Raw genomic sequence first — 24,422 nt, 5'->3', positions numbered from 1 at the left:
GATGCACCAAGAACCTAAATCTTGTAGGATCAAAAGTTTGGGGCGAGCGCTGTGGCTCACGCCTGTAATCCCAGCACTTTGGGAGGCTGAGGCGGGCAGATCACTTGAGGTCAGGAGTTTGAGACCAGCCTGGCTAAACACCATCTCTGCTAAAAATACAAAAATTGGCTGGGTGTGGTGGTACGTGCCTGTAATCCCAGCTACTCGGGAGGCTGAGGCATAAGAATTGCTGGAACTTGGGAGGTGAAGGTTGCAGTGAGCTGAGATTGCATCACTGCACTCCAGCCTCGGTGATAGACTGAGACTGTGTCTCAAAAATAAATTAAAAAAATAAAAATAAAAAAGTTTGGGTCACTCTGTAAAGAGGCTCATACAGTGAAGTGCTGGCAGAAAGGGGAATATGCAATGGGTAGTGGAAGAAGAAAGCTATGATTCTCAACTTAAATTTCACGACCAACCATAGAAGTAGGGATTCTAACAGTTATGTTTCATATTGTTTATCCTCCATCCCCACTCTTCCCATTAGGAAGGGTAATAGTAATGATTAATATTTTATGTCTCAGGTATATGCTCAAATTCAATTACTCTATTATGACGCCATAGTTACTGGAACTTTTTTTGTGTGTCCCAAAAGGTGTGTTCAATTTTTATATGAGCAAAGTACAAGAGAAGATGTTCAGAGCAAGAAGGAGTAGACTTTACTGGGTATCTTCTGTTTATGCCTCCTGATCATCCAATCAGCTCTGTGTCCTGGGAATTTGAGCTACATGGATTGCATCAAGGGCTCTCTTGCCCTCTGATTTCTGGTTGGGTTCAGCCAATGGCAGACACCACCAGGAGATAAGATGGCAGGAAGAAAGTAGAGTTATGCTATTTATTCTCTTGGCTCTTTCCCTGATGGGTCACCATAGGTTCACTGCCTCATTCTATTAGTGACAGGTCCCATAGGATGTCTCCCTTTTTACAATTATTGTTTTGTTGTTTTAATAACTGTTTCCTTACTTTGCTCATCAGGCCTAGGATTAGTAATAGTTCCTTGGTATCAAGCCCTAGGGTATGCACTGCACTGTGCCTTATTGGTTTTCTTTCATTTCACCCACACCTTTGAGAATAGATTTTTGTCATTATCCTGTTGTAGTGTGTTATTTTTGGTCAAAGTCTAACCGATAAACCACCCTACTTGCATGGAGGTTAAGATGTTTACTATGCTAATTGTAATAGTACCCACTACTAGTCTCTAACCACTTATTTTATTATTCTTCATTTTTTTTTTTCTATTTTTGCTTTGCTTTGAGAAGAAATAGAGCATGTAGATTAAGAGAATGGACTCTGAAGCCAGATTTCATGGGTTTGGATTTTGGCTTTTCCTCTTTCTAGCAGTTTGACTTTGGGTGAGTTACTGAGCTTACCTGTTTCATGGGGTTGTTGGAGTGATTAAGAGTTAATAAAAAGCACTCAGGACAGTATCAGCCATAGAAAGTACTAGGAAAGTGTTTGATTTTACCATTAAAAATATTTATCAATACCTGATATAGTATGTATTTATTTGTTTATTATCTATTGTCCACCCAAATGTAAGCTCCCTAAAGGCAGAGATTTGGTTTTATTCATAGCTGAATCCCTACTCTCTAGAAAAGCACCATCTCATAGAACTTTCTGTGATGATGAGATGTTCTATAGCTGTACTATCTAATACAGTAGCACTAACCACATGTAGTTACTGAGCATTTCAAATGTGGCTAGTGCTACTGAGGGACTGATTATTACATTTTATTTAATTTTAATTAATTAAAATTTAAGTAGTTACATGTGACTAGTGACCATGAGATTGGACAGCACAGACATTGCCTGGAACATCATAATAGGTACTCAACGAATTTTTGTTAAACAAGTGAATAACTACCAACCATTTATAGAAAGCTAGATATTTTGACAGGTAGAATGCTAAGCACTTTATAAACATTATCTCATGTAAACCTCTCAACAAAACCTATGAGGGAAATATCACTGTTCCCAATATATAGATGAGAACACTGAGGCACAAAGGAGTTAATTTGTCATAGCCAGTAAATAGATTAGACCCCAGGACTGAGCCAATGACAGTGAACTGAATTCGACTCAGGTTGGTTACAATCCTCCAATTTCGGAGTATCAGACTCCCAGTTTTTCTCCCAGCAAATGAAACCACCTTCCCAAGCTCCCTTTCTGTGCTATATCCAGCTCTCATACTACCCAACCTCAGATATAGATTTTCCAACATTCCTAATGACAAATTCCTTGAGTGCAGGATCCACACCTCATTCTTACTTCATTGTCATCTATAGTGTTGGCACTATGCCAGAACCATTCTTCAGTAAATGCTGGCTGAAAGAGTAGATGATGAATGGATGCTCAGGTGGATGTGTGTAAGGTTCTAAAGGAAGTTAATATCTAGTATCAATTTTACTTACACAAGAAGAAATCATATGAGCATTTACTGGCTTTAATGCTTTATTTTGTGACCACTGAACAGACCTTTTAGAGCAGGTGTTGGCAAATCAGGCAGTAAATATTTCAGGCTTTGTGGGTCATAAGGTCTCTGTCACAACTATTCAACTCTGCTGTTCTTGCATGGTAGCAGCCATAGACAATATGTAAATAAATGATCATGTTGCAATAAATGACCATGTTGCAATAAAACTTTGTTTATGATCACCAAATTTTGAATTCATATAATTTTCGTAGCCCTGAAATATTCTTCCATTTTTAACCATGAAATATTGCAAAAAACATTCTTAGCTTGTGGGCTGTACAAGAACAGGCAGCAAGCTGTAGTTGCTAACCTGTGGCCTAGACAGGCAAACCTAGGATTAGAAGCACCGAGTAAGGCTGTACAATTGTGTGGCGAAAACCCATTCACAAGGGAAAGTCCAGGGTGGAATGTAGGAGGCTGTTACTTTTCTTTTGACCTCCACATTTTTCCTCCCCCGGATCATTCCGTATCTTTTTCCTATTTGCTGTGCCGGGATTGTTCTCAATCAATGTGCATACTTTCTCATACCTCAGGCGTTATGTCTCTCGTGGCCATTTGTGTTTAAATTGAGGGTTTGGGGAAGACTGAAAAACATTCAGGACCCAAAGTAATAGCTTTCTCATGAAGCGTTTACACGCATTGAGAGATATCGTTCCATTGGTGTGAATAAGTCTCTATGTACCCACCTGATGAAATATAATGCTGGCTTCTAGTCCCCTCACAAAAGAAACAGGCTTCCTGTTTGCGTGACTTGGGGGCGACTCCTGCTTTTCCCTGGCTGCCCATCAGTTGGCGCCTTTTGCCGTCCTTTTTCCCCAAGCCGCTTTGGGGGCCGCGGTCTCTCCGCAGCTCGCGGGTCACATGGCCCGCCTGAGCAAGGGGAGACCTGCGCCTGAGCTGCGAGGCGGGAGGAGGTGAGGCTACGGCGCACACCCAAACCGCGCTGCGCCCGCTCCTTCCGGGCCCGGGCGATGGCGCCTCCACCGGGATGAGCTAGCCAGCCTGGGCAATAGCAGAGGCGGCCCTCGGCGCGCGCAGGGCACCCAGCTGATCGCCCCAACCCGGTAGGTTTCTGTTGCACACGATCTGCCCAGCCCTTCTGGCGCGGTGGTCGGAGCCCTGGACACTAGAGCGAAGGGACAAGGATTAGGAGTGGCCACAGCTGGCACAAGCAGGGCAGCTGGGGGTTGGGGAGAGGCGTCGCAGAGGGCCTGTCCCCCCGGCAGTGCGCCTCGGGCAGGCGGGTTGCCTAGCGGCCCTGCCCGCAGCTCCGACTGCTTCCTGCTGGAGGATTGCGAGGACCCCGCAGGGGTCCCCAGCGCGGCAGGGGCCCGCATCAGTGCAGGGATGGTTGAGTGTCGCGGGGGCGCCTCCCTGGCCCTTGCCTGCGCCAGCTGCGCTGACAGGTCAGCAGAAGGACGCGAGCGCGGCGCGTGCCGGTCTGGGTAAGACCCTCGCCGAGCCTAGCAGGGCCGAAGCGCCAAGGGGCCTGGCGCCTAATGGCCGCCCGCAAGCAGGGGACCCTCGCGGCGCATCCACACCTTAGGTTCGCCCGGCGCGCCGAGAGCGCGGCCGCAGTGTTGGGTTTCTGCGGGCGACCTCGCAGCCAAGGGCTGGGGGAGGGCGACTGGGCAGAGGAAGGCATCTCTCCCAGCACCAGGAAAAACCAGCAGAAGGGAAGGAGCGCGGCAATGGAGACGGTCAGCTCGGCCTACGGGTGGGCAACTGAGGCTCAAGCGTGGCAGGGACTGCCCAAGGTCAGCGACAGACACTAGATCCAGGGCCCTGGACATCGACCCCCATTCTTTTTCCAAGAGGGATGGTTAATTAGGTCCACCTGGGCGTGTCTCGCCCTCTTTCTGGCCCTTGGCTCGGACGTCGCCAGTGTCGCACTGCGCTCGCGGTGTCTTGGGGCGTGAACTCCTGCAGGGTCGTTGTGACCCGCATCCCCTGCTCGGCCCACGCTCTCTCCCGGGGACCGCAGGGCGGCTCCAATGATGATCTCACCATGCGGACCATTAGCAACACATGCAGGTGTGTGTGCGCGTGCCTGTGTGTGTTTCTCCAAGAAAACTAATCCTTCTATAGGGGAAATAGCTTTTTTTTTAGGGGTGAATTTCTAGAATGCACTGCATTAGGTACTTTATGAGGTGAGAACAGAAAATTAACATTATTAGAATTATTAGAATGTTGTAAGGATACGCATATTAGAAAACATCCAGGAAACAAAAATCCAAAGGAGAAACAAAATAAAAATAATTTAAAACTTCAACTTCTAGATGGTTTAGATTTTCTGCATATCTTAAAATTTTCTCCATGTATACACATTTGAAGTTTTAAATCAAAAGCATGGACCAAAAAATGGTATCTTGTCTTAATTTGCATGTCTTTGATTACCCGTCGGAATTAACACTTTTTCCTCTGTGTAGTAGCCTTTTGCATTTCTGTAGGTGAGTTGATTGTTAATTCTTCTGCCAATTTTTCAGTTGGAGTATCTTTCTTTTCCTGACTTTTAAGCACTTTATATGTATTACACATTAAAGTAGTAATTCTTTGTCACATGTTGCACTATAGCGAGTATTTTCTGTTAATTTTTACTAGTTCTAATTCCAAATGATCTTGTGGATACTTTGGTCAATTTTTTATTTTTGGATACTTTGGTCAATTTTTTATTTCGATGGTTATATGGGCACATAAATTTGACAAAACTCATCGAAATATATGTATTTAAGTGGTGCATTGTACTGTATGTAAACTGTACCTCAATAAAATTAATTTTTAAAGGCCTAGAAAATTATCATGCTGGGTAATGAGAGAGAATCTGCCTAGTCAGATATTAAAACCTGTTATAAAGCTTTCATAATGAAAATAACATGGCACTGGCACCACAATGCAGAGAGAGATAGATGCCAAAATCCACAAACAGATATATATGTAATTTAATTTATTATAGCTATAGCAATTTAAATCACAAATAAAAAAATGGATTTAACAGGCGCCCTGACTGCCATGTTCACCTTCCCAGTGTCTAACACAAGACTCAGTGTTGAATCGAATGCTTAATTATGATTATAAAAGTAATGGTCTTTGCAGAAGTATAGATATCAGAACAGGAAATTGCCATCCCCATACGCTTCATTCCTCCTTCACTAAATTACACTCCACATTAAAAATAAAATGGTCATATCTCTGTACATTTTTCTGTAATTTGCACTGATGTAGTTTGCAGTTCTCCCTTCTGGTCTTAGTCTACTTGACCTGCTGTAACACATTCTCAAAGACTAGGTGGCTTAAACAACAGACACATTTATTTCTCCAAATTCTGGAAGCTGGAAGTTCCAGATCAGGGTGCCAGCATGGTCAAGTTTTGGTGAGGGCCCTCTTCCTGGTTTACATGTGAGACAGCAGAGAAAAAAAGTGATCTCTCCTGTCTTTTCCTATAAGGGCACTAATAAAGAGCATGCATTACTGAGGTCTGCACCCTTATGACCTGATGACCTTCCAAAGACCCCATCTCCAAATACCATCACATTGGAGATTAGGATTTATAACACGAATTTTGGCTGGGCAGGAGGAGGACAAACATTCAGTCCAAAGCACAAACCCAGCTAAGATTTCTTTTACGTCAGCATATTTAAACCTTTCTCTTTCTTCTTAACGTGTCCACAGCATACCCTTTTATGATTCTCTAAAAATCTGTTCCCTTTGCTAGTCATTTCATTTACCTGCAGTTCTTCCTTTCTTCCTTCCTCCCTCCCACCCTCTTCCTCACTCTCTCTTTCTTTCTTCTTTCCTTTCTTTTCTTCCTTCCTTCCTTTCTGCCCTTTCTCCTTTCAGTCCTCTCCCTCTCTTTCTCTCTTTTTCTTCCTGCTACATACAAAACAGCAGTCAACATTTCTTATCCATCTTTGGTAGCATGTGTTGGCATTTCTGCAGAGTAGATTCCTAGAAGCAGGATCATTATGTCAAAGGGGATGCACTTATAAAACGTTTATAGATACTGCCCCAACACCCCAACATTTCCTCCAAAGATTGCACCAATTTATATTAAAGTGCCTAGTTGTTGAACTGTGCCACTCCCTCTTGAAGTAAATTAAATTCAGATGTTAAATATAGAGATTAATTATGGAGAAAGGGAGCTCTATTACCAAGTCTTTCCACCTGAGCATTATTTTTGTTTATTAATGACTTTTTAAATACCCTTTGATAGAATTTTGTAGTATGTATGTATATTCTGCATATTTCTGAAATTTATTTCTAGGTATTTGAGTTGCTTATTTTTTTCCCTTTTGACTGGGATCTTTTATTCCCTTAGTTCACTGGTGATCGTTTATATGAAAGCAATCATTATAATATAGACACAGATATGGATATGTAATGCATATGTATAGTACATGTGTATATATACTTGCTATATATATTATATATTATTTTTACATATTAATTCTGATACCAACCATGTCTTGAAAGTCTATTGCCATTTCTAATGGTTTTTCAGTTGATTTTCCTGGGCTCCAAATTTACGCAGGCAGTAGCGCATATTGGTTGAGAAGGTGGGTTCTGGACACAGTCTTCCCGGGTTCAAGTTTTGCCACCCTGCTTAAAAGCTTAGTTTTTTAAAGTATAAAATGGGCTTAATAGTCGTACTTCTTGGAGGCTTTTTATGAGGATCGATAGATGAGATGCTTAGAGCAGTGCCTGGCACGTAAGTGCTCCGCAAACATTTACAAATAAGTTGATCTCTACACAGTATATGACCAGCCCTTTGATACTACCAATTTTATAGCTGGGGACATGAGACCCATCGAGGTCAAAAGAGGCCATTTACTTGCTCAACAAGCATTGAACGTCTTCCATGCATAGTTCTGTGCTGGGTCTGTGAGGGATACCAAAGATAAATCAGGCTGAATCTACTGAAAAGGGATTCAAATGTCCAGTCAGATAATAAGTCAAGGGCCATAAACAAGGCCATGGAAGACAATAGGCATCATGGAAAAACATGAGCTTTGAAATTTTTCCTTGTGCTTGAATTTCCTACTTGCAACTTGGTAGCATCAGTTTTGTCAACTAAATGTGATGAATTCCATTGCTATTTGAGAGTTGCTATTTTGTTCAGAAGAAATAGGTGCAAAGGTCTAGCACAACACTGGGATATGTAGTATGGCCTTAATAAGCAGTAGCTACAAATAGATGAGTCTGAAGTACAAAGTGAAAAATGAATGCCCTGGAGGAAAAGTTCATAGAAAGGGCCCCAGGACTTGAGGGGAAAAAAAGAGATTCTTTCTGGTTGGAGAGGTCAGGGTTGGCTTTTGAAAGAGGTACCTTTTGAGCTGATTCTTGATGGTTGAGTTAGACAGTGTGAGGAGTAAAAATGCAGCTGGGAAGACAGTTGGAACTGGATTGTGAAGAATCTTGGCAAATAATTTGGACTTTATTCTACAGTCATGGGGGAATCATTGAATAATTTTACAGAAAAGAGTGCCATGTTCTGACTTATGCTTCAGAGTATCAGATGGATGCTGATCAGGTAAAACATCACCATCATTTGCACAGTGTCCTATGCCTGACAAAGGGCTATCATAGCTATTGTCTCTCCATCATCACGGTCTCACTGTGTTGCCAGGCTGGAGTGCAGTGGCGCAATCTTGGCTCACTGCAACCTCCAACTCCCTTGTTCAAGCGATTCTCCTGCCTCAGCCTCTTGAGTAGCTGGGATTACAGGCACGTGCCACCATGCCCAGCTAATTATTGTATTTTTAGTAGAGACGGGATTTCACCATGTTGGGCAGGATGATCTTGATCTCCTGACCTCGTGATCCGCCCGCCTCGGCCTCCCAAAGTGCTGGGATTACTGGCGTGAGCCACCACGCCCGGCTGAAGTATCTTTTATTTTCCTATTTCACAGAGAAATAAAATAGGCTCAGAGAGATAAATGATTTTTTATACAAATTGATTTTATACAAATTGAGTGTTGGGATGAGAACTGGACCTAGATCTTTTGGCTTGTGTTGCTCATTCTGCAGGTCAGAAGCTCTGTTAGGAGCCTGTTGCAAATCAGCTGGCTTGGAGGTGCTGAGGAGGAACTAGAGTGTGGCAGGGAGGAAGGCTTGACAAGGGGAAGGGGAGGGGAAAAGAGAGACATAATAAAAGAGGCCATAGAGGTGGGATTAGGAAGTGACTGCGTGGAGGTAAGAAGTTAGAACTAACTAGTGTTGTAGACTGAGTTGCCTGGGAAAGTGGTCGTGCCATTCATATAGTGGATTTGGGAAACATAGAACATTCTTGAGCATCCCCTGATTCACACCCTGGTATTGTATCTTCCACACCCGTGGATCCTTTAGTTTAATTTTCAAAAGTTGCACTAAAATATAACTGTTGTTGTCACTCCATTTATTCATCTAAGCCCTAGTTCATGTTCATTTCTCAGAGTCTGTATCCTTTACTGTCTTCCCTGAGCCCTACACTCTAGACATGGTAACAGGTAGAGAATTCTGTTTAGGGAAGGGTTGTGTTTCAAAGAGCACATGCAAAGCATAGATAAGAACTGGGTATGTATTGTTCTGTAGAATCGGAGCTGTAATGGTGTGACTGTTATTAGGTCAGCTCATAGATGCCAGTCTGTCCACAGTATCTCCGGAGTGTGGGCCTCAGCCTGTGACATCATGGGCAACTGGAATTCTGGGAAAAGACAATCAGAGTGGTAACAGACATAGCCCTCTTGTCTCACCCTTATGATTGGGCTGGGAGTAAAGAAACTCCTTCCCCAAACTAGCAGTGAAAAATCCTATGTTTTTGTATCTGTTCCCCTAAGGCCATTTATCATTTATCTTTTGTTTGTTTGTTTGTTTGTTTTTGTTTGAGACAGGGTTTTTCTCTGTCACCCAGGCTGGAGTGCAGTGGTGCGATCACGGCTCACTGCAGCCTCGACCTGCTGGGGCTCAGGCAATCCTCCTGCCTTAGCCTCCTGAATAGCTAGGACTACAGGAACATGCTACCATGCCTGGCTAATTTTTGTATCTTTTGTTGAGACTGAGTTTTGCCATGTTGCCCACGCTGGTCTCAATCTCCTAGGCTCAAGCCATCCACCTGCCTCAGCCTCCTAAAGTGCTGGGATTACAGGCATGAGCCACTGCATCCAGCTGGCCATTCTTCTTAAAACCTGATCAGTAAGGTAAAATAAATTATAGGTGGCATTGGACACCACAGCCTACTGTGCAACAATTGGTTAAATCTTTTAATAAAATATTTTAAAAAGTAAACAAGAACATACTCCTGAATGACTATATAACTCCATGTGGTTGGATTTTCAGCAAAGCAGTCATTTAATCTTGAATGACGGATCTGATCCCAGCTCCTGTGTCCTAGATGGGTGTGGTAGATTGCATTATTGTTCAAAATGCCCCTCTCTGGAGTACATTTTCTGCCCCTCCCTGGAGTACATATATTCCTCCAGTCATTGGTGTCAGGTGTGGCCATGTATCTTTTGGCACTCCCTTCTTGCAGGAAAATGACATAACTCTGCTCTGTTGAACTTGAGTTATTATGTGACTTATTCCAGTCAGTGAAATGTGGGTGGAAGTGATCTGTGCCATTTTTGAGCAGTGGCTTTGAAAGCCAGCTTGTGGTGCACTATTCCCCTTTTTTCTCTCTACCACAAAACCAGCAATGTTAAAAAAAAAAAAAAAAAAAAAAAAAAAAAAATTCTATCTGCCTGGGTCCTAGAGTACAAACAACAGGCAACAGAGGCACAATTGACCTATAAAGGACAAGTAATATGAGCAAGAATTAAACCTTAGTTCTTATAAGCCACTGAGATTTTTGGGATCATTACTGAAGCCTGTCCTTATTCGTGCAGTGTATAATGATTGGGGTTGGGGGCTGGGTCTTAAGCCCTGTGAGCATTCTAAAAAAATTTCCATACTCTCTGAGCCGATTGCTAGACGCTTTCTTTTCTCTTGAGGATTTAGAAATTGGCCTGTTGCTTTTTTTTTTCTTTCTATTGAATCTTCATTTTTCCCTCCTTCTGCTCTGTGGGAGGAGTAAGTCTTCCTGTCCCATTGTTTTGGCCAATGGATAATGAGTGGACTTGATTTGTGGCACACTGAAACAAGGATGTAAATGTACCTGCATGTTTTAACTTGGCCTCTTGTGCAGCTTCCAGGCAACATAAGAACACGCCCCAGGTGGCTGTTTCTTCCGCAGCTTGATCTACAAGGAGGGGCATGTGGCATGAACTAATTCTGACCTACATTCTGGAGCTAACCCCAACTGAGCCACAGCTATCCACAAACCCGTATGCAAGAAATACATGTTATTACTTTAAGTTATAAAGATTTGAGGCTATTAATCACCCCAGCAAAGCTGATTAATATAGGTAGGGACCATGTGTCCTCTGAACAGAATCCCTCTCTTTTCCTGATTGTCAGTAGAACAGCAGTCCCACAGACGTAGTTTTAAAGTAAAGGACTATGTGAGATGTTAATGATTTTATTGTCCCCAGTAGGATAAATTCCCTGGGACCAAATGTTCTCTTGATGTCAGTACTAGGTGTTTCCATTTCTTTCCCCCCTGACATATCACAGTAAGTGATAGCCCTTACTATGTGCCTGGCATTTTCCAAACTGCCTGCCCTATCTCATTGTCTCTAGTTCCCTCTCTAGATTGATGTAGCTCCCTTGTGGTAATAACAAAGGCAGGGATAATAGTGTGAGCAGAAAGCCACTCGAATGCCCCCTTTTCCAAGGCCAGTACTGCAGGAGTGTGAGCTCAGCCCAATTCTAGTATTGGCTTCCATTAGCAGTGATGTGGAACTGGTGAGGCCACGTTCAATCACATCCAACCACGTGGTTTGTTAACTCCATTGCGCTGAGCAGAGCAGAGGAAGAAGCAACCAGTCTGCAATATGCTGGATGTTCACAAACCAGCAAGACTGGGGTTGCATAATTCAAACCTCTCCTTGCTTTGTTCCCTCTTTGGGTACTATCCGTATCTCTTAGTACTAGGATAGTCTGTCTCACCTTTGGAGTCCCATAGTACAATCTGCTTCTGTGGCTGAAATGAAACTTGTTTCTCTACTTGAGAAATTAACCATGTTACTGTACTATAGACATTTGGTATTCTACACAACTGTAGAGGGCAGAGTAGGCTAACTGCTGTAATAAAGTCCAAAAATTATTGGTGTCTAGGCACAGTGGTTTATGTATTGCTCACAACACAGTCCACTCTAGTTTGGGAGGGTACTGGGAGGTGGGCAGTGGGAGCGACATCTGTTCCATGCCGTCCCAACACTGGGATATGTATGTAAAGGATTGAAGGACCCAGGCTTCTGCCATCTGGTGGCTGTACCCTCCTCTAGATCCATCAGGGCTCTCCATTCAGCTGGCAGATGGGGAAAGAGAAAGTCGAGATGGCACATCTGTTCTCAACTACCTTGTCCCAGGTGTCACACCTGTCACTTTGCTGACAAGCCCTAGTCACATGACTCCACCTGGAGAGGGCAAACTAGGAAATGAGGTCTTTCTGTGTGCCCAAGGGGAGACTATGGATATGAGAGCACTGGCTGAGCCTGCTCCACAGCAGCCTCATATGGTTCCTGGGCAATCCTCCCTTTGCAATAACTCACAAACTACACAGTTTTCCTCCAAATGTGTGTAAACCTTATTATGCTTCTGAGGCAAGAGATTTGCTTTCTGTACTGCGGACACTATTTAGTTTTGCCTTGACCTTACTAGCAATTATTATTTTGTACTGGCTTTGCCCTTTTAATTCTGTTTTTTGGCACTAGTCTCTTTTCCATCAGAACATTAGACCTGCTTACTTCTAAAATATTTTTGTGAATTTGAACACATGGATAGATTTTAATGGCATTTTTACTCTGCATTATTTTGCTTTCTAACACATTTAGTATTCACAGTAACCCTATGAGACAGGTATTATTATTTCCATTTTAGAGCTGAGAAATGTAAGATATGGAGAGATAAACTGACTTCCCACCAAGTGAGAGGCAGAGCTAGGATTCACACCAGTATGAGACTGGCCTCAGGCCCATGCTCTGAATCATCATATCACACAGCATTTTTTCCTGAACCAAACTGAGGGCAACTGTCTCTTCCGTATTCACCTCTGCCTTTCCCCCCACTCCCTCATTGAAAAGCTACTCATGGATCTTCCTCCAGATGTTTCCTCCCTCCCCAAGCCTGGGGCTCTAGAGTTTGCTTGTTTATGGGAAATACTTCCTCTCATTGGTTCCCATGATCTATAAAGATAAAATGGGAGAACAATCAGCATTAAGTTAATGTGCAATGTTAAGTATAGTTGTGTGAGATTAGAAGCATATGAATGGAAAATGACATTAAATAACAAAGATACTTCAGATAATCCTAAGTATTCCTTCTCTTGTTGGACAAGTTTTTTTTTGGAAATTGCTATATGCACAGTTAATCAACAAGTATTTTCTGGGCCCTTATGCTGGAACTTGCTCTAAATGTGTATATTTCCTTTGTGCCAAGCCTTGCTTTTTTGCCCCCGTTTTAAGAACCCATTGTCTGTGTAGCTGGTGAATAGAAATAATGATCCTAACAGCCTACCTGGAGATTTTCTGGCACATTGTAAACCTAAGTAAGTATCTTTAGGCATGGAGACTTGGTTGGATGCACCGAGATCGTATTACTCATGGAAATAATAAAAACATCCCAGAAGTTGTTAGCAGACACAACCAAAGAACGGTTTAGTGCAGAAAATACTTTAAAGTCTCTAGAAGCTACAGAACCTTGAATTATAATTTCTGGTTTGATATGTGCTGAGTTCAGTTCTTGTCCCTTTGTTTTTTGTTTGTTTTTTTTAAGTTACCCTTACCATTCCCTACTTCCTCTCTCTTTAGGTTTGACTTCTGATGACTCTGGCCTGAGTTCCAGGATGGTTTTTTCTTGGGACCAGACATGAACAAAAGTTGACCTCATGAGCACTTCAACCTCTCCAGCTGCCATGCTTCTCCGGAGGCTGCGGCGACTCTCCTGGGGCAGCACCGCTGTCCAGCTCTTCATCCTAACAGTGGTGACATTTGGCTTGCTGGCCCCCCTGGCCTGTCACCGACTTCTACACTCTTACTTCTATCTGCGCCATTGGCATCTGAACCAAATGAGCCAAGAGTTCCTGCAGCAAAGCTTGAAAGAGGGTGAGGCTGCCCTCCACTATTTTGAGGAGCTTCCCTCTGCCAATGGCTCAGTGCCCATTGTCTGGCAGGCCACCCCCCGGCCCTGGCTGGTGATCACCATCATCACCGTGGACAGGCAGCCTGGCTTCCACTACGTCCTGCAGGTGGTGTCCCAGTTCCACCGGCTTCTTCAGCAATGTGGCCCCCAGTGCGAGGGGCACCAACTCTTCCTGTGCAACGTGGAGCGTAGTGTGAGCCATTTTGATGCCAAGTTGCTCTCCAAGTACGTCCCTGTGGCCAATCGCTATGAGGGCACTGAGGATGATTATGGTGATGACCCTTCAACCAACTCGTTTGAGAAAGAGAAGCAGGACTATGTCTATTGCCTGGAGTCATCCCTGCAGACCTACAACCCAGACTACGTCCTGATGGTAGAAGACGATGCTGTTCCAGAAGAACAGATCTTCCCAGTCTTGGAGCACCTTCTGCGGGCTCGCTTCTCTGAGCCACATCTCAGAGATGCCCTTTATCTCAAGCTCTATCACCCCGAGAGGCTCCAGCACTACATCAACCCAGAGCCCATGCGGATCCTGGAGTGGGTTGGTGTAGGCATGTTGCTGGGGCCCTTACTAACCTGGATATACATGAGGTTTGCCAGCCGCCCAGGGTTTAGCTGGCCTGTAATGCTCTTCTTCTCCCTGTATAGCATGGGTCTGGTGGAGCTGGTGGGTCGGCACTATTTCCTGGAACTGCGGCGGCTGAGTCCTTCCCTGTACAGCGTGGTTCCTGCCTCTCAGTGTTGCACCCCAGCCATGCTCTTCCCGGCACCTGCAGCCCGCCGGACCCTCACCTACCTGTCCCAAGTGTACTGCCACAAGGGCTTTGGCAAGGACATGGCACTGTACTCGCTGTTGAGGGCCAAGGGTGAGAGGGCTTATGTAGTGGAGCCGAACCTCGTGAAACACATCGGGCTCTTCTCCAGTCTCCGGTACAACTTTCATCCCAGTCTCCTCTAGGGTGCCAAGAAATGCCTTTCTGAAGTTGGCCACTTCTTGAAGATTCAAATATCGATCTCCTTATTTAGACATGGTTGCCTGCAGGTATTTCACAGTTTACTGTTGTTAGAGACATAGGCACTGGGGCAGCTGAGGACCATCAATAAGTTAAGAGCCTTGGCTTTGGTAGCCTCCTGGCAGGAGCAGCAGTTTGCCACAGGTCCGGACCTCTCCCTCCACACAGCCACACTGCCTCATGCAGTCTGACCCACCCAGTGAGGGTGCATTTGAACACTGGTTATATTCTCCATTTGTTTTAAGCTCTGCTTTGTGATAGAGCTTGTGACTGCCAAAAATCTTGTGCACAGTGATATGACTGTTTTAGGATCTTAAGGGTAGAATTTTGTGAAAGGTGAGATCCTTTGGAATTGAGTTCTTTCTCATTGGGTATGAAAATGGATGTATGTTTAGAATATATGCCCAACGAGGCAGGACCATTTGGATAGATTCCATTTGTTTCCTTGACCTGATGTAATAAAAACTGATAAAAGCCATGCAGTGCCCGGCATCTTGGAGGCAGATGATCTGGCTTTTCTGTTACCTGACATTTTCTTTTCCTATATATCTGTAGTGCACTGATAATTGATATTGTTAGTGAGAACTTTAAGGCACGACAAGACCTGGAAGAGCTTCTGAACCATCAAAGTCAGATTGCTTATATTAAGTAGTGATTTAACATTGAACATTTCTGTACTACTCTGACTCTTTGAAAATTGGACATTTCAGAATGATACAGTATAGGGGAGCTCTTTACAAGTTGCATATCATTTTTCCTGACTTTCCTGGCTGACTGCTTACCCTCATTTCTTTTTCTTCTAGGTAGCATGATGTTATAGAAAAAAAAAAAAAAAAAAAAAAAAAAAAGCATGGACTGAAGTCAGAAGACCTGAACTTTTATTTCAGATCTCTGCCATCCCCTAATGATGTGACCACCTTGGGCAGGTCATATAATCACTCTGGGTCTCAATTTCTTCACCTGTAAAATGAGGACAGTAATACTTACCTGTTAAAGTTGCCTTGAGGATTAAATGGCAGAATATATGTAAAACACCTAGCAAGTGCTTAGTCCATAGAAGACACTTGGCAAACTTTTCTCTCCTATAATAAACATATACAACTGAAGCTTATTTCGGAAAAAGATATTGGTGATGTTGTTTAAAGTATGAGATAGGGCATGGGGCTGCCACCTATATACCAGCTATTCCAGACGACCAAGCCCTGATAGAATAAAGACTGACTTTTCATTGTGACTTCTGAAGGATGTGCAGCTCAGCTTTCACCTAGCCCCACCTTCAGCCAAGCCGAAAAGAAGAATTGTTCACTCAAACTGGAAATGATCTCCAGCTTGGAAATGAGACTCCTCATGAGCTTATTCTAAGATCAGAGTCTGAAAATTACTTTTCTCAAAAGTTACAAATAAATGTATTTTAACAGTACTATCAGACTAGTGACCAACAAGTTCCTTTATGAGGATGGATAATGATATTAGAGTTCAAGCAGTTGTCCAGTTTGTTTCAATGCCACAGTTTGCTTTTAAATTCCCACAGTGAGCTTCTATCTTGAGACCCACTCAACACAGAAGGATTACATAAAGGTTGATCACCCACTCTCTACAGATGAACAAATTGAGACCCAGAGACGCTAAACTGCTCTCCAGGTCACAAACCTGAACAGCAGCATAACCAGAATGGGAACAGAGCTCTTCTGACTTCAAGCCCCTGCACTTTTTTCTTAACCACATTAATTTTATGAATATCTATGTGGTCAAAGTCTCTTTTGTAAAATCTGAGTATAACCTGGACTAAATCATGTCTCTGTAAGCTAAGATGGCAGAAACACATTGTCATGTTAGTTTGGAGGAACAAACAGATATAAGTATGTGTTGTAATGTTATAGTGAGCCGTTATGTATCCTCCAGCAATGTCCAAAGTGATAAGAGCTACTAGATGACTTATTACAATGTTCAGATCCCACTCCTGCATTCCTTCTCTCTCAGTGACCTGTCTACCCCCAAGCTTTAGAACTGAACTATCTCCAACTTAGAACTCATTAGAGTTTGTTGCATTAGTGATTGGATCTCCTCATGAAAGTTTTTTGACCAATAACAGTGGAGCCACTATAAGCTAGCCAGGCCCAAGATAGGGAAGCACTGCTGGTTTATATATCTGCTCTTTCTAATTCAGTTGTCTATTGCATGCAGACATCCCCTCCCCTGACTTCTCCATTATGGAAGGCTAAGGCCATCCTTCCTTGTCCAGTTTCTCTACCTACACACTAACATGCCTTTTCCCCATGGAGCTGAACTCTGCCAGTTTTCTTTGGACATTTTCTGCATATGCAGGCTCAGTTCTGCTCTTTTGTTCCCACTCACTTCTAGATCTTCCTCCGTTTAATCCCTTATTCTTATAAGGAGTCTAATTTTTGTGTATTGTCCTTGATTAGGGCAGCTGACAGCTTTACACCAAAGCTGAAGTCTCTCATTTAATCCTAAGCTAGGGGCTAGGGAGAACTAAGATATCCTTCCCATATCAAGGGACATAGGTTACTAGAAGGGTGGAGGTCTCTTAACAGGCTCACTCACCTTTCAGAGTTTAAATTATGGTCAGGCTTAAGAAGCTCTCTCTTGTGACTGAGTGTATTTGCATAGACATGTCTGTGAAAATAAAAGCACTCATTTTGGTAAGACTTTCTGAGAAGACTTTTATCATTCTCTGTCTTTCTTTTTCATGAATGGATTTTTCTGATGTGGCAAATAGTATGGGCTCCCTGCCCCCACACACAGTTTTGTAGTCCCAAGGGAACCATTCAGAAGTATTGGCTGCCGCCTGCACAAGCAACTGTGGCCACAGATCCCCGGGTCACAGCAATGTCAGAGAATTTATCCATCTTTTTCTGGGTAAAAAAATTGGGGTTCACTGCTACCACCCAGATCATCTTACCTCTCACTGGTATACCCCTGGTACAATGTGGTGATCATTCCTTCACTCTTTCCTGCCTCTTGCCCTAAAAGTCTTAGAATAAGTTGCAGAGCTGCCATGGGTAGTATTCCTGTCTAGTGCTCCATTGGCAACCGCAAGAACATGCAGCAACACCTGTAGCCTGAAAGAGAAAACCCAGCCTTCCCCCGAGAGAAACACAAAGGGATCCCTCACACCCATCCTCCCCCCACTCCCAACACACACACTGAAAACAAAACCACTAACAACAAAGTAAAAACCAGCTGTGTGTGGGGATGGAAAGACTTCCTCTTAGCACTTGCCATTCCCTCTGCTTGGAATGCATGTAAAAAACTTTTTTATAGGGGCTAAAATTGTACACTGTAATCAATTCTCAGTCCCTAGACCCCATTCTTTGTTCCTCTTCTTCCTGATTTTCTTCCCTAGTCCATTTCTTTTTGTCCAGTATTCCTTTTGTTCGTAGGCAGTTCCACTGTGAGTCCTGTACTCTTTCTCATTCATTCATTGCTCACTATGTGTCATGTTCTATTCTAGGTGTTGGGGATATAGCAGTGAACGAAACAGAAGACCCCTGACACTGAGGAGCTCATGTTCCATGGGGAAGGTGAAGCGGAAAAAAACTCAAAAGAATAAATAAGGGAATTTCAAGAGGTTTGAAGGAAATCTAACTAGGTAATGTGATAGTGGGACCTAGGGATATGGAAGGGCATGGGCTGCTTTAGATAGGATGGGAAATCTCTTGGGGGAGATTAAAATTGAACTAAGACCTGAATTTCATGGAAAAATTTAGCCAAAGGAAAAGCATTCCAGAGAGAGAGCATGGCAGTGCAAAGGCCTTGCAGAAAGAATCAGTGTAAAAAGTCCAAGAATGAAAGAAAGCCAGTGTAGCTAGAGCTTGAAGAATGGGGATGGGAGTGGGAAGACATGAAGGTAAGTTTGCAGGGGCCAGATCATATCAGGCCTGGAAGATGATATAGCTGTTTAAAGTTTATTCTAAATGCAATGAGAAGCCAGCTCCTAGCAAGATAATAAATTGCTTTTCCAGAACGTTAACTGTCCATTATATAGTTCCTTTGCATTCTCCATAGGCTGGTCTTATAAAGGTTCTGTGACAGTAGGGAATCCATTAAAGATCTATTACATAAGGGAACGTGGGACATGGAAGAGCAGATGACAAATGTAGAAACCCTCTGCTTCACTTGGCATCTTTGTCCTTTTCTTCATCTTTCTGATATTTTAAAGCTACTGTGTTCCTACATACATATGCTATCTGTTCCTTCATTCTCTTTGATAAATTCATCATTTGCCTTTACATTTTCATCGTTTTTACCCCCAAATGGTTAACGTAGGTGCCTTTTTTTTGGAATCATTTTATTCTTTCATATTTCTGTGTCAGTCGCTAGGAGAAAGACCAGGAAAATCTGTTAAACTCTAAACCAAAAATTCCCATTCACTGCAGAGTGATGATTCGCAACACTGCTGCAATTCAGGTAGTGGGGTGTCCTGAAGCGACAACACATCACCACTGCAGTCCTAATAAATTAAGTCTTTTTGTTTTGTTTTGTTTTGTTTTTTGGTCTGCTAGCTCTATTAAATTTCCAACCATCTTTGAGATAGTCCCAAAGATTTTCCAAATAGTATCCAACCTAGAAAACAGTTTCAGTTAATAAGCATTTTTCAGCAAATTCTATTATAGTTGGGATAAAAATATCCAGTGGCTTAAAATTACCCAATTTTACATGATGTGGTGCTATAACTCAACAGTGCATCACTGTATATAAAAATCCCACAGTAATCAACTCCAATTAAAGTACCTCTCCACCTAAATTAAATTACCAATTAAATAAATTCTCCCAAATGAGGAGTATATCTAAGGTAAATTAGATTAGTTCTATCAAACTTGTATTCTGCAGTCACACTGTAATATTCTCACCATTTTTCTTCAAACAACAACAAGAATGCACAATGCAAATGTTTCCATTAAAGAAACAACAAAATCAGTTATCAATTTTTAAGCAAACAGCTGTAATCTAATTCCCCATTGTGGTTTTTTTTTTTTTCTTGCAAACTTTGGCTGCCATTTAATTTTGGAAAAGAAATACACAGAATTTTCAGTTTTCCTATTAGGCATGTTACTCACTGAGGTTGGGATTCAATGTTTCTAGCTTTACCCCAAGCAGGGCAAAATTTCTGATTAACCAGTTTTCAAGTCAACCAGTCTGTGTAGATTTATTTCCAGGAATGTGTTTGTGCAATGCCTCCTGTCCTTCTCAACCGTACCTTTCTCCAGACCCAGTGTATCCAGAATCCATGGCCAGTTGGAGTTCAGCAAAAGTTTGGCTTCCATTTAGCTCCCCCTCCAAATAAGTTTATAAAAGAAGAGGCAGGATTTCATCTCCTTTCTGGATTGTACACATAGAATACATCTAAATTTTAAAAGCTATATATGTAAAAAATGGTGTGTGTCTGTATCATATTCAAAATCTAGTTCATGTATTATTCTGCAAGGAAATACATCAAACAAATTAATCATGAGTAAACCTAAATTTAGCAGTTTATCCTTATCTTAATGAATACCTAAATCCTGTTTGCGATATTGACTCAAATGACTCAAGCTTTCTCCTTTTTAATCTCGTTGAACTTTTAGCTGAAATGCACCAATCTGCAAGAACACATTTCCATGTTTGAATCAGGAAAGGCTTGGAAGAGATTAGAATGACATTATATTTCATTTTGCCAGTTGACACCACAGGAAGAACTATTTCAGCCAAACTAATCCCTTCTTGTCACACTTAAACATTAACCTCAACCCCAAGGTAGACACATACTAAAATTCAGAATTGCATCCCAGGAGGCCTTTGGGACAAATTAATTTTTGTTCTGTAAAAGGCACCACGTGTCATGTTTCATATCAATTTACATTTATTGAGTGCCTACTGAGTAACAGGTGCTGTGCTCAGTGCTGGAGACTCAAAGGTGAGTGAATAAGACATGCTTTCTTCCTTTCAGAACCTTGGCCCCCAGTGGGGGAGTTAGCAACATGAGGTAAGTCCTGAGATGGCAGGATCACACAGTGCTGTCTGTAAATTGCCCCAAAGCACTGAGACTCTAAGTTATCCCAACTTCCTTAACTTCTCTGCAACCTCTTTTGCTGAGGACAACATGATCCAACAAAAATGTCTCCTACTAACAAAGAGCATGTTTGACACAAACACTTATTTTCAGAAACAATTGTCTCCCAAAGCACTTGGCTTGTCCAAAGATGACTTACCTTGTTGGCAGCCCCTTGCCACACCTGTCTCAAAAAACAAATCAAGCTGAACCCAAACAGTTTCATTGTCCACTCCTCCTTGCTGACAGAAGCTTGCTGATCTGCAAATGGAGAGAGGACCGGGAAGGTCACAACTTGTCCTTGCTCCCTCAAGGTAAGTGTCATCCCTTAAAGCTTGCCTCCTGCCTCATTGCCTTTCCCAAGTCTTGTGCCAAGTTGGTGCTTCTTCATATCTTAACTTCATATCATATCATAACTTCATATTGAAGTTATGCATATCATAACTTCATATTGAAGTTATGCATATCATAACTTCTCTATAGCTGATTGTGAGTTGGATCTGGTCTCCTGGAGTTCCCCTCACAGAATGACCAGAGCTCACCCATCACATGATGTGAGAGTGCCCTTCATTGAACCCTGCAGAGTTTTTAACTGAAGACCACATATTTCTTCCACCTGTTCTTGTCAGTGTTTCCATAGGGACCCACAGGCCTGAGAAGACACATTCCTTACTTTTAAAAATTAACTTGTTTAGACTACCCACACTGGTATTGGCCAGAGTCCTCAGACTGGCTCTGAGGATAGCTGACTAAGCTGCTGCTCCAAAATGCTGGAATATGTCATAATTCACAACCATTGTTCATAACTGTTTGACTACCCTACACCTTACCTTCAAGGATTCTCTTATCTGTATGAACTAAGCAGAATAAACTGAACAATAAGAGTAGGGCTTGAAATCCAATTCTTAATTAATTAGAAAGCATGTATGAGCTAAGAGTTTCTTATCCCTTGCCAGGAGGGAAATGGGAAAATTTGATTTATATGTGAAAATTCTGCTTTTCAGCTTTCACTTGCCAAAGATAGGACAACTCAAATGAAAAGAAAAAATGATGTTATCCATGTATTTTCCCAAAAGAGATGTTTGGAATGCTTTTTTACATTCTCTTCATACCTGGGCAGAGTTTGTGCTGTAAATTTTGCAAGCTGGTTTCAGTGCAAGAGATGGTTACAGCATTAGGACGCATTCAGTGGCAAGTAACAGAATCTAGTCTCCCAGGGGCTTAAGCAATAATGACATTTAATTTTCTCACCTGGCAAGGGGTCTGTCTGGAGAAGGCAGTTGCAGCAGTGCAATGAAGTGATCTAGGATCCAGATTCTGTCTGCTCTTCTGTTCTGCCATCTTTTGCCACCTCAGCTACTACAGCTTCAAATATCATGTCCTAACAGAGCTGCATTCCATGGGAGTAGGAAGGGGCTGGGATAAAAAGCTTCCTCTTGTAAAGTTCTCTGGTTGTTGTTTTGTTTGTTTTCCTCCTTCCAGGAAGAGCAGTTTCAGAAAGTCTCCCAGCAGACCTCTCCTTTTGCTTCATAGGGCCAGAAATAGGCCACATGCCCACTTCTAGACCAATCACAGGCAAAGGAAAACAGAACAAGCCCAGCTGCAATTAATTCTCTTGGGGCTTGGATAGGGGCCCATCTTCTATGATCTCAGTGGCTCCCTACCCACCACCTAAACAAGATGGGGCTTTTGTTGGCTAGGAAGAAGAGGCACATAGATAGCTCTTGGGTAAAATGTGAACAGCAACTGCCCTGTTGCTGGGGTAATTGATCAAGATTTTTAATACCCTTTCTGCTCATGCCATTTTATTTAGAAATTGAAGTAACATGGAGATTTATTTTAATATGGTCATATAGTTAAGTTAGGCACATTACTGAAAATATCTTCTAGCTGCTGCAAGATTAATTGTTTGAAGATATCAAAGGGCTTTGAGAGGCATAGCTTCTTAGATTCCTGGCGGCCCATAAGATTGCATTTTCTTTCTCATATGATAGAACATCTGAACAGCTGAACATGAAACATCATGGAAACAATAAGATCATTGTTGCTACTTTCAAGGAAGTACAGATAATCAAATTCAGATTGGACATGGGATTGACCAGATAGCAACGGAAGCTTGTGCTTATTTTCAACCTATTGTGGAATTGTCTTGAATTGTTGATTTGGGGCCCATGAAGAGCTTTTTATTTTTTTGAAAATAAATTCACAATTTTAGAAAGTAGTCATATGGATTTTGATGTATAGTATAAACCATGCTGTAAATTTCTGAAGCTCTTTTTGGCATGCAAATGTTAATACATCTGCATCAGAAAGTATTTTCCTGTCCGTATTTAGTTTCAAGAAAAAAAACTATGATAATGAAATTAAATTATGTTCTCCAAAAAATCACAGTATCCCAGAAAAGATATAGGGGGGGTCTGACATGAATCCCAGGAGATCCTGAAATTTCTTTTTTTTTTTTTTTTTTTTTTTGAGACGGAGTCTCGCTCTGTCGCCCAGGCTGGAGTGCAGTGGCGCAATCTCGGCTCACTGCAAGCTCCGCCTCCCGGGTTCACGCCATTCTCCTGCCTCAGCCTCTCCGAGTAGCTGGGACTACAGGCGCCCACCACGACGCCCGGCTAATTTTTTGTATTTTTAGTAGAGACGGGGTTTCACCGTGGTCTCGATCTCCTGACCTCGTGATTCGCCCGCCTCGGCCTCCCAAAGTGCTGGGATTACAAGCTTGAGCCACCGCGCCCGGCCGATCCTGAAATTTCTAGAGATTTGAGCAATATGTGACACTTTACTCTTCAAGAAAGGAGTAAGGATGAAGATAGGAACTAAAATCATTCCTGCCAACTGGAAACAGAATTGTGACCTCTCCCTAATGAAATCGATCCGACAGCTCAGTTAGCACCTAAAGATGCCATGTGTCGCCAGTCTTTGGATGTAAGCAGTCATGTTAAGATTAAATAATGCAGAGTTTCCTTTGTTGATAACACTCTTTCTCAAGCCCCAAAAGTCCTACTAAATATTTCTGGGAGTGTGCAAAAAGCTACCTTACATATATGTACGCACAAAGAAGTCTGCTAGCTACAGTCATTACAGAGCATCTATTTTATCTTTCCTGTTCTAGCTCCACACTGCCTTGCAAAGTAACTGGAAAGGCCTCTCTTTTACCCCCACTTATAGTAGTTATTTTGAAACCACCAGTGCCTATGCCAGAGGTACTATTTTTTAATGCTTCCCCAAATATCAGTTCTCCAGGCTAGGGTAGACTGGGGCAGCAAGACCCAGTGTCTTCTCAGTGGCTTACCATGATAAAAGTTTATTTCTCGCTGACACAAAACCTAACAGAGATCTGGGCAACCCTTTAGGACAGCTGTTTTCCATGAAGCCTCCCTGGTCAACTAAGCAGGTTTAAATTGATAACTTGATGGTGGTTACTCACTAGCTCTTTGCTTCAGGCTGCAAATGCTGGAACTAATCAATATGGCTCTACTTTAACTGCAAGAGGGCTAAAAAGTGCAGAGAGGTTCATGTATATGAAAAGGGAGAAGAACAGATTTTGGTGAATACTAGTGATATCTACTTTACAGGTCAGTACTTGGTCCTGGGGGAAAATGGAAACAATGACCCTCTTTCTAACTGTTGCT

At 42.5% G+C, this 24,422-nt stretch overlaps 2 protein-coding genes across 9 annotated transcripts in view; both read left to right on the top strand.

The window, feature by feature from the left end:
• Positions 1 to 3,488: 3,488 nt before the first annotated feature.
• PGAP4 (post-GPI attachment to proteins GalNAc transferase 4) overlaps positions 3,489 to 24,422 on the top strand; it is a 37,239-nt gene continuing 16,305 nt past the window's right edge. For 3 of the 7 annotated variants that reach the window (XR_009215084.1, XR_009215083.1, XR_009215081.1), the window contains exons 1-3: positions 3,489 to 3,576; positions 13,392 to 15,071; positions 18,211 to 18,348. Coding sequence is in view for 2 of the 7 variants with exons in the window: in XM_032164698.2 (XP_032020589.1) it covers positions 13,469 to 14,680 (1,212 nt within the window). In the remaining 5 variants the exon portion in view is untranslated. Of the gene's footprint in view, positions 3,577 to 3,617; positions 3,958 to 4,394; positions 4,547 to 13,391; positions 17,405 to 18,210; positions 18,349 to 24,422 lie in introns of those variants that run through there. The other 4 variants (XR_004249903.2, XR_009215082.1, XM_032164698.2 and 1 more) reach the window with 4 other exon arrangements.
• Positions 18,280 to 24,422, top strand: part of ALDOB (aldolase, fructose-bisphosphate B) — a 52,704-nt gene continuing 46,561 nt past the window's right edge. The window contains exon 1 of one of the 2 annotated variants that reach the window (XM_032164703.2): positions 18,280 to 18,348. The gene's annotated coding sequence lies outside the window, so the exon portion shown is untranslated. Of the gene's footprint in view, positions 18,349 to 21,071; positions 21,102 to 24,422 lie in introns of those variants that run through there. The other variant, XM_032164704.2, reaches the window with a different exon arrangement.

The sequence above is a fragment of the Hylobates moloch genome, unplaced genomic scaffold (assembly GCF_009828535.3).
Source record: "Hylobates moloch isolate HMO894 unplaced genomic scaffold, HMol_V3 SCAFFOLD_10, whole genome shotgun sequence".
In the NCBI taxonomy this organism is placed as follows: Eukaryota; Metazoa; Chordata; class Mammalia; order Primates; family Hylobatidae; genus Hylobates; species Hylobates moloch.
This window is presented reverse-complemented; position numbering and strand designations above follow the sequence as displayed.